The following is a 9,889-nucleotide window of genomic DNA, read 5'->3' on the forward strand; positions in this document are numbered from 1 at the left end:
ATTAAGTGAAGGAAATTTAAATTGTATTTATCTGTGCGTGTGAGTATGCGTGCGTGTGTGTGGGTGAGAGTGTGTGTGAGAGAGTGTGTGTATGTATGTATGATATTAATCTTCAAAGTAATATATACTAATTGAGAATATGGATAAGATAGGGGTGGGTATCTATAAGCTTTTGCTTCCCTCTACTCCTTTTCTTGAACAAAAGGTGACTTTTCTAATTTTGTGGTCTACGTCTATGTTGATTTTTAAATTTTTTATTTTTAATGTCTACATGTTCAAGAAATAAAATGCTTCAAATCAAAATCAAAATGCTGATAAAACGCTTGACTTCCCCTGTCCTGAATGCCATAGTTCCATTTTGTCAATATAAATCTTGAAATTTAGAGTTCCCATTTCGCATATACAGCAAAACACAAAACAATTATCGAGGGTAAATAATGTGAAACGACACGCCCATAAAATGAGTGAAATGAATATACAGTATTGCCAAATACAGTACTTTAACTTTCATGTCACAACATCACTAACATGTCAGAGCATTACACATCCTACAAAAACAAATCTCATTTAAGCCAAAACCGACAGTGGCTTTAGAGAGGGAACCCTTTGAGGACAGTTGTGTTGGAACGAATTTAATGAATATATCTTGCAATGATGGGAGGTGTTCTTTACCCCATTGTCTGAATAATGCTGGTTACTGGCAAATGTGTTTGAAAATGTATGTTTGAAAGCTAAATGTTTCTCCCTTTGAACGAGTTTGAGCTTGTTTGTTTAGGATGAGTTAAGACGAGTCACCTTGGGAACCTGCAGTTCAATGATCAAATATGTATCACGTTGAATTGAGGCTCTCGCCACATTCATTAATATGTAGATGGTTTTCTAAATTATATTGGTCGGATATACATTTAATGACATCCCAAAACACATCCACGTTAAATATCTCCTTTTGCTGAGAAAGGAAAGTTTCTTTTTGGGAATTTTGAAAATGAGAACTTCCTCATTAACCATTAAGTATAATAATCAAGTTGACAACGCATGAAATGATTACTTAAACCAAAAGTGACAGGCCACTGATTTAACAACTTTTTAGTACCCCTTTTCTCATATGAGAAGAAAAATCTTGGTATTTTGGGGAAAATAAACGACTACTTGCAAAAGCGTGATCGGTGTTCACTCTTTGGGCAGCTAGTAGAATAACCCTTTAGCTCTGAAAAACTCAAAATGAGTGAATAGTGCCACCTGCTGGGCAGCAGCGATATCATTTAAAGTCAGATAGAAAACATCACTTCAACAGGTCGATTCACGAGCTCATAAAACGGCCCATAGGCCTCGATGCGATAACTTACCAAACATTTTAAAAATCAAGACAATTTCAGAAAGAAAGACAAAGTAAAGTTCCTCTTGTATTTGTTCTTTAATACACATTAAATAGGAGTGGTGAGATTCATGGCAAAAATAGACTGGTGTGAGATCAGATCACCACGGTGCACTGCCCACAACAGGTGTGTTGCAAAGTGGTCATTCATTCATTCACTTCCCTCGACCTGGACCCAATCACACTCTCTCTCTCTCCCTCTCTCACACACACACACACACACGCGCACACTTTAATCACATACACAGAGCGGAACACCTTTAAAGCAACATTCATTTAGACACACCAACAAAATTAAGCACAATTTACAAAATATGCACCCTTCAGTATCACAACTATACAAATGTTGTTAAAATATGATCCAGGTATAAATGATACATTTCAGAAATTAGCTGTTGGCACGCAATCAAAAAAAAAGGAAGAGGAACAATTCAAACATTTCAGTAAAACTACTTTTGAAACCGTTTGGTTAACGAGAGGGTTCCACAATTAGAATTGCTTTAACAGTTATTATCTACTAAATGAATAAAAAAAAGGTAATGATAAACAGTCAAAATTCATTAATCCTAAAAGAAAAATGTATAATGTGTGGATTTTCTGTATCAATATCTTTGCTCTGCTGGAACGGCATTTTGTCCATGTCTTGAGCATTCCCATCTTAAAGTAAATGTTTACTGGTCTCTTTCTACATGGAGCACCTAATGCAAACATAACAGGCAAATAAAAATCCCCAGGGGAACAGCTTGCAAATACGATGGAAATAGTTGACCCGGGACTTTTTAATAGACAATTCTCTGTAAAAACCAATTTCATGTCAATTATTGCCTCATTTACAAACATCAGTTCCAGTAACACCACCAAGATAAACAAGCTTTGTGAGAGAAAATGACAAATTACCTTGCTGGACAATCATTTCTGTTGAAAGGCAGCCCACCTAACAATTTCAACACTTAAAAATGAATCCAAAAACCCGACGAAAAGGAAGAATTCCGAAAATCCATTTTGGAAAACATTTTTGAAACGACCTCTGACACCAGAAAAACGTCCTGAAAGCAGCAGAAAAGACGCTTTCCTGCTTTCTAGCCAGTCACGAACAAACGAGTCCACAGCTTAGGAAAATGTGCAAGGCAGGACGCTCTATTGCCAGCTACTGGAGAATCACCGACCCACAGACTGAACCTGACAAACGTTGACTAGAGAGCCAATAAACGGTCCTTGTACGGGTCGAGTAGGAAAACTCAACTGTTTTGTAACAAATAGCAATAGAGTACAAGAAAGCAGGCATGGTTTGAGGTCCAACAAGCTGCTTGGTAGTCACGGTCATTAGGCATGAATCCCTACAACATGAAATGGCACTGGCCCTTGTTCAACAGTCCAAAGAATATCCAACTCTGAATTTGTCATTAGTCGAGTTAGAATGGCAGATTTGCTACTCACCAAAGCGAGTGATGATTACTTTATTCATACAAGCCCGAAAACAAAAAGCGTAAAATCCCCACTGCTGCATCATCAGGGGACGTTTGAAATACTTGTGTTGTCTGTTGACATTGCATGCAAAAAAAAACATCTCATGAAGGCAAGAAGTCACTGCCCACAAAGTACAAAGCATTGACAAATTGCAAATTAATGAATAGCTAGTTAGGTTGTTAAAATATTAGGAGAGGTGTTTGCATGCATACTAATCTGTGACATGGTGACGTCATACCGAGGAGACGGTCACACGGTTGTCGGAACATTTGGATCTCATCTGGCTGAATGCTGGTCCCGCCCTCCAATCCGTTGTGTCCACGACAGATGAAAGTTCATTCTTTGACATCCCAAAGTTTAAAAAAAAAATCTCTTACAGGTCATGGATGACCTTATAAACGAGGGGAGGGGGGGGACTTGGTAATTAATAATTTATCAAAACGTGAGCTGTGATGCAATTAGCTTAGCGCTCCATTAGGTATTTATACAAAAAGAAAATGTAAATTCATCCAATGACATCAAACGGCTGGACCAACACATGTGGGCAACTGGCACAAAACTGAAAATAAAGCATACTGGTGTCCGAGTAGCAAACAATAAAGGCAGAAAGGGGGTCAAGTTTAGTATTCAGTATGGTGGGTATTCAGAAAGAGGCTAATAATTTAGTGTAATGTACAAAATGTATTACTTTAACTGTTCAACATAGTTCTATTTTCGTCTGTCTTGAAAAGGGGTGATTATTCACATAAGGGTACACTTTGTCTTGGACTTCTTTTTCTTCTTTTTACCCTCCTTGCTCATCTTCTCCTTATGCTTCCGGATTTCTCTCACTAATGTATAAAAGGCATCATCAACACCCTGGAAAAAAAAGAAACAATAAAAAAAGGAATTATTGAGTGTCAGGTTGTTATTTTCGTAACAGTAAACCAATGATTGGAAAAATAAAAAGGAATCTAAAACCATTTCAGACTGATGGTTGATGTTTTTTGATTCAGAGGCGATAATTTAAAAGCCACTCAGTTTATACAGTAATCCAACGCTAATGAAATCATCATTAGGGGCAGATCAAACCCCAAAGCAACACTCCGATAGTAGATACCAAACTGTAGTCTGGACTTCAAAAGAGACAAAAATGTTTAAATTGAATTCAGGTTTTTTTTTCCCCTTCTCCCAATTCAAAACCCAAAAGTCAAACTTCAATCTCCAAAAAAATGTTTGATATGGTCAATGTTTACATCAGCATAACACACATCAGAGTGCCGTTGCATTTCTCACTCCATTTTAGGCTGTGAGAGACAGATGAATAAAGTACAGATCAAACATGATTAATTTCAGAGGGAACGACAGTGTTCCCACGGACAACGACACGGACATCAGCTGCAGCTACATGAGCCAGTTTATTTACCGCCGAACTCCCGCAGCATGTTTAAATGGCCGTTAAGTCATTTACATTTATTTAATCTATGCGCCATCCGCCAACACAAGCAAACTTTTGCTTGCGCCAACATTTGACTACCGCTGTGAGTTTGTGCAAAAGCAAACAGAATTGTTTAAAAACAAAAAATGAATTGGTGTTTAAATGTTCCGACCACGAGTGAATAAAATGGCTCCGTGTCGACACAGCTATTGCCGGGTCGATGCCGGACAGAGGCCGGCGCGTGGACATTAGAACAGTGTGTTGAGTGCCATTTGCGCGAGGTGACGTAGTGGCGAAAGCAAGAAAGGAAAGACTACGGGATTTGGAGCCACCCACAACAACATCATCATATCTTCTAATTTTGTGGATCACATCCTCCGTGAGATCATCAGCACAGGATTTGGTCCCAGATTTGCATGTCGTACAATAACCCGTTGGCTCCTTCGCCCCCACACTGGTAGTTTAGTCAAAATCTAAGAGCAAGTTGCCCGGAAATGTGCTTTTTCCTGAACACGGGTGCAGACCAAGGCAACCTACAGGGGGCGCTGTCCACAGTGCTGTAGCACATTGCGTGTGCAGGTCATTTCCAATACGTTTCAGTGGTTATTTGAATTAATGTTTTCTTCCCCATCAAACGAGGACCTGAAATACCTCACTGGTGTTGGAGCAGAAACAGCCTTAAAGGGAGACCATTTTAGAGCTTTCCCACCAGGCGGCCAGTGAGTTATATTTATTTCTCATTTTTTCATACGCCGGCCGTATTTCCATGGTGCTCACGTGGAAGTGCATGACCAGCCTCCATCTTCATCACACACCTAGATGCCTCACTTTCTTATGGAAACTCAAATAGCATCTTGATGAGGAAAGAATTACGCAACTTAGCCCCGGATTGGCACAAAAGTAGACAGCGTGAAGACACTGAACAGGATGGGGGGGGGGGGGGGGAAGGGGAATAAAATCCTGTGCTGGTTTCAGCCTCGTTAGAGCTCCACCACAGCGCCCAGTAGAGACAGGTTGGTTTTGAGTGAGCGCCCTCTTCCCTTTAACATCTCCACAATCCACCACCAACACGCACGCACAGACGGACAGAGAGCTGATGGGCGCGCGGTTGCATAAAACTTACCCCTTTTCACATCACAACACACTTTTTAAGCTTGACACAGCGCGGCGTCTTTTCTTCCTTGCTGAGCTTATTGAGCCGGTACAGCCTGATCTCCCGTACCAGAGTGTAAAAGGCATCTTCCACTCTCTGCGGCATTAGAGACACAACTTCCCTCAATGTTGAGGAACACAGGAGGACACACTGAATGGGTGCATGTGTTACAGCTTACAGATACCAGTGCAGCAATGTGTTGAAGTGGGTGTTGCCGTCTGGCCCGCCTCATATAAAAGTTATACTCCACCCAAACGTCTTGCGGATTAAAGAACACTCACCTCCTGTGACAACCTTTTTTTTCCTTCTTCAATGAAAAGCTTTATAGAATTGTTGCAACAGCAGCAGCACAGTGTGAACCGTGAATTAGTGGTGCACTCGTGTATGAATAGGTAAACCAATCTGTAAGAAATTAATCATGGTGTCATTCATTTTTCCCGCACCCGAATGAGCAGGGATTCACCCCCCAGAGGTCGGAGAGAGATCAGGAAAAGATGTGTTGACAGAGCACTGGGTCGGTCAATCGGCTGCCTGAGGCCATGCTCACAAGTACCAACACACCGTTTGATAAGCCACGGAAAAATCTTCCAAGAACACCTGGTCACAGTAACCAGGAAGCAGAATTATTAACCCCCGGGGAATTACCGACAGTTTGTCCTCTCGTGCTTAACACACGTTTACTGATTGGCCGATTATTTATAGTGCAGGATCCTCAGCAGACAGGAACCAACGAGATATAATTTCACATACCCACGAGAAAGTTGCATGCAGCGATTACATTATCACCCATACATTCGAGAAAAAAAAATGACCAAAGAGGATTTGAGGATGAGCACCTGAGACATTTCCAAGCAACTTTATTAAAATCATTTTTAAAATACCACTATGTGTGACCCAAAGCAACAGCACCACAAGACTGAATGCAAGTGCAAAGATTGTCAAGCCTCTGCAAGGACGCTTGTCAAAAACACTAAATCTCCATGAAGGAATATAATTGAATGAATGAATTCATGGGACCGTTGTGTCCATTAAGCCAATACTCTTGAACACGTGTGGATTCCGCAAGCTACAAGCCCAGAGCTGAATGCTGCACACGGACAAAAACGGCTGAACGGCTTTGAGTCTTGAGGGCGTGGCCGCCTCGGGCTGGACTCTCACCTGTCTGGTTTTGGCTGAGGTCTCGATAAAGGGAATGCCGTAGCTGCGTGCTAAGTCCTGAGCCTGCTTGGTGTCCACAGTCCGGGACGGGAGGTCACACTTGTTCCCCACCAGCACCATGGGGACGTCCTCGGAGTCCTTCACCCGCTTTATCTGTTCTCTGCAGATGGACGGATACAATGGGAATATCCTTTGATTATATTACACACACATCACTCTGAAAAAAAGACGTTGTACACACACACGATTGGATTTTGCTAAAAGCTGCAATTTTTTCAACGTATGTAATTTCCTGAGCAGTTTGGCCGTTTCTAGACTTGTGGGCAGAAGACAAGAAACAAAAAAAGGATAGATGGAAAATGAGAATGACAAATAAGGGACATTTTGATTACATATATAGCCTTACACTCCAAAATATCCTCCCTATTAAGTGCGATTAAAGCCATACTGTCGCATTGACCCCACACCTTCAGTCTCTTAGCTTACCTATAGTGGTGAATGTCTTCGAAGGACTTGGTGTTGTTGATGGCAAAGACACAGAGGAAACCCTCCCCTGTCCTCATGTACTGATCCCTCATGGCGCTGTACTCCTCCTGACCTGCAGTGTCCAGGATGTCCAGCAGACACGTCTCGCCATCGATCACCACCTGCTTTCTGTAGGAGTCCTGGGTAGAGGAGGTCGCACGGAAATTAGAACGTGGACTTAATCGGCCGGGTGTCCATAGGTCAGCTTAATGAAAAGAATAAGGTATTGGTTGTGGATGACAGAGTTTAATAATCGTTCATTTGATCTGTACCTTAAACATCTAGTTGGATACACTGCATACTTAATTAAAAGAGTGAAGAAAACACACACGGTTTCCTTACCTCAATGGTCGGGTCATATTCATCCACAAAGTGGTTCTGGATGAGCTGAATAGTAAGTGCACTCTTGCCAACGCCACCAGCTCCCACAACTACCAGCTTATATTCTGTCATGATTCACCTGTGGGACCGAAAAATAAAAAACATTGTACTCAGATATTTCCCAACAACTGTCATTCGTCAATTGGCTGATTGAGATTTTGCTGAGCCAGGCTCCACGCTGATGATGTGCAAACAGGGGACTGGGAGCGTGCCAAACCAAATGTGGGGGTTCCAGCAACACGTGCAGTTCTCAGAGTAGCACAGACACAACAAGAAACTAACCCCAGGCAGCGATATATGACATTACATTAAGGCTCCAAAACAACAAAATGTTTAAAAGCCTGGCAGCTTTTGTGGAGCAGCGCCCTGTCAAACAGTGGCAGCTGGCCTGTGCACAAGTTAACAGTCACATCGCTCAGCCTGCAGTCAGGGAGGAGTTCCCTGAATACCACTGGCCTTTTCCACACAAAACAAAAGAGCGCAGAATGTGGTTTGATGGCTATTATTTGGCCGACATTAGCTGCATTTTTCCCCCTTTTTTTCCTTCTTACTACACCTAATATGGTTGGTGTGCATGTTTAATATATTCTGCCCAACTCCGCATGCGCAGCAGGGCTCCTCTGTCCATCAGGAAAACACATTATACAGCTAAAAGAAACTGACATTATCACAGATCATTTCAGCAAGTGAGGAAAGTTGTCTGCCACATGCCGGTTAGAATTACATGACACAGCGTCTGGACAGTGAGGGTGACTCAATGTGCTGTTGAGGCAAATTAGGGGACTAATTGAAAAGGTCATGTATAATACAGAATATTTATTTTAAAAAAGTAAACTTTTTTTTTCGCTGACTGATTTGTGCGTTTAAACACGTTGACATACGCAGTCTCGCTCGCGGCTCGGTGACTCCACACTGTGGTTAAACGTGGGAAACTGTTTGGATTTAAATGGAAGACATATTTTCCCGAAAACACCGCTGCCCCTGTGGAGGTTTGCGGTGTGAAAACTCCACCTGGAGGCCACTGTACACACAGCTACCCTTTAATTTACCGTCACGGCAGCAAGCTCGTCTCCCCCGATGATACATGAGCAAAGCGTTAAGAAAAATGAGACTTATTTAGCAACTGTGGATTAACGGCGGACCGCTTGGTAGCAGCTCATGAACTGCGGGTAAATCAGGCCTTTAGATGGGAAGCCCTCTCCGCTGGGTCCGAGCAGGCAACACCATCCACCGCAGGCTGGAGAGTCTAAAGGAATTTGATTTAAAGCCACTGGTCCGTTGCCCGCTAGATGCCATATTGGGCGTCAGAGGGGGGAAGAAAAGAAAAAAACCCTCCGCGCTGTGGTTTAAATCGCCAGGCTGCTAGCTTAGCATCGCTGCTAGCCCGCCGAGCTAACCGACGCTAGCGCCCACAAGCCGACCCCCGTGTGGTAACACAAAGAGCGACTGGGTTTTGGGGGTTAGCGTTACCCGGGGACACACACACACACACTCGGTACCATTCATTCAAAACAAAGGGGGACGGGGTAAATGGTGGCGAGTGGGAGGCCGCCATTGACGGGCTTAGCCGAAAAGGTCTGCATTGCAGGGCCAGACGTGAGGTTCACGACTGGGCGTAGTTTGCACTACCGACGGAATGAATGCGCTCACTATGGAGGACATATTCCGGTGGATACGTTGCAAGGCAAGCGGAACCTGTGTGATAGAAATCAATGAAAACACGACGTTGCAGAAAACCACAAAGCGACACACACGCATTAATGACATTTTACCGTTGAACGAGTGCAGTTCCGCGTCCGAAGTAGCGACCGAATAAATCAAGCTGATAATCCTCTCGCCTCACACGATCTCTGCATTTCCTATTTCACACCGAAGCCCCCCCCCCTCCCCGTGTTTAAATCAAGACCACCTCGTGACAGAAGCGAGCGGGGTAAAACGTGTGAAAGGGGTAAAAAAAAAAAAAAGTTGGCAAATTAATCGATTGAACTTTCCATTTGATCCGGCGTCCGGGCCTCGCTGCTCATGTTGGCCTCCTTCAGCGAATATGGGCGGATACCGCAGCGCACTTTACCCAGAAAGCATCGCTGGCTGCTGCAACCGGCGCGGGTCATATCGCCCAACTCCTGTGTCGCAATGTAGGAAACAATACTCTTACGTGTTTCCTTTGTAAATTTACTCTAGTGTTTGTGTTTTTTGTTTTTTATTTAAAATAAAAGATGCACAGACACCCGCGTTGCTGGCTTTTGTTAAGTGTACACGCCGGCTTGGCTACATGTGTGCTCAAGTCGTTGCCACGTTTATTTTAATTTTAATTTCAAAAGTCACGGTCATTCACGTTTATGCTTTAAAGATCACACACAATGTGGCACCAACGTGGGTCACGTGGTGTCCATCTCAGGACGTTTCCTCCCGG

The 9,889-nt window shown here is 43.0% G+C and overlaps 1 protein-coding gene across 3 annotated transcripts; it reads right to left on the reverse strand.

Moving 5' to 3' along the window:
* Window positions 1–1,395: 1,395 nt before the first annotated feature.
* On the reverse strand, window positions 1,396–9,614 carry LOC120812377 (GTPase KRas). Of its 3 annotated transcripts, XM_078097625.1 has the most exons (6): window positions 9,249–9,603; window positions 7,438–7,555; window positions 7,057–7,235; window positions 6,571–6,730; window positions 5,383–5,508; window positions 1,396–3,700 (listed from the first exon to the last, which is right to left on the reverse strand). In XM_078097625.1, exons 2-5 carry the CDS (start codon window positions 7,546–7,548, stop codon window positions 5,389–5,391), a joined length of 570 nt encoding a protein of 189 aa, XP_077953751.1. In that variant the 5' UTR covers window positions 7,549–7,555; window positions 9,249–9,603; the 3' UTR covers window positions 1,396–3,700; window positions 5,383–5,388. The 3 variants fall into 3 exon arrangements, with proteins under 3 accessions (XP_077953751.1, XP_040024242.1, XP_077953752.1); XM_040168308.2 differs by lacking the exon at window positions 5,383–5,508 and having other exon boundaries at window positions 9,249–9,614; XM_078097626.1 differs by lacking the exons at window positions 5,383–5,508; window positions 9,249–9,603 and adding an exon at window positions 8,526–9,065.
* Between the last annotated feature and the right edge of the window lie 275 nt (window positions 9,615–9,889).

This window comes from Gasterosteus aculeatus, chromosome Y, assembly GCF_964276395.1.
Source record: "Gasterosteus aculeatus chromosome Y, fGasAcu3.hap1.1, whole genome shotgun sequence".
Classification (NCBI taxonomy): Eukaryota; Metazoa; Chordata; class Actinopteri; order Perciformes; family Gasterosteidae; genus Gasterosteus; species Gasterosteus aculeatus.

Excerpts from the sequence above, each read along its gene's own strand:
- LOC120812377 (XM_078097625.1), bottom strand. The coding sequence starts at position 7,548 with ATGACAGAATATAAGCTGGTAGTTGTGGGAGCTGGTGGCGTTGGCAAG. Across the intron at positions 7,236-7,437 it reads AATATGACCCGACCATTGAG|GACTCCTACAGAAAGCAGGT; the intron begins GTAAGGAAACCG and ends TCCTCTACCCAG. Across the intron at positions 6,731-7,056 it reads GAAGACATTCACCACTATAG|AGAACAGATAAAGCGGGTGA; the intron begins GTAAGCTAAGAG and ends GTCCATCTGCAG.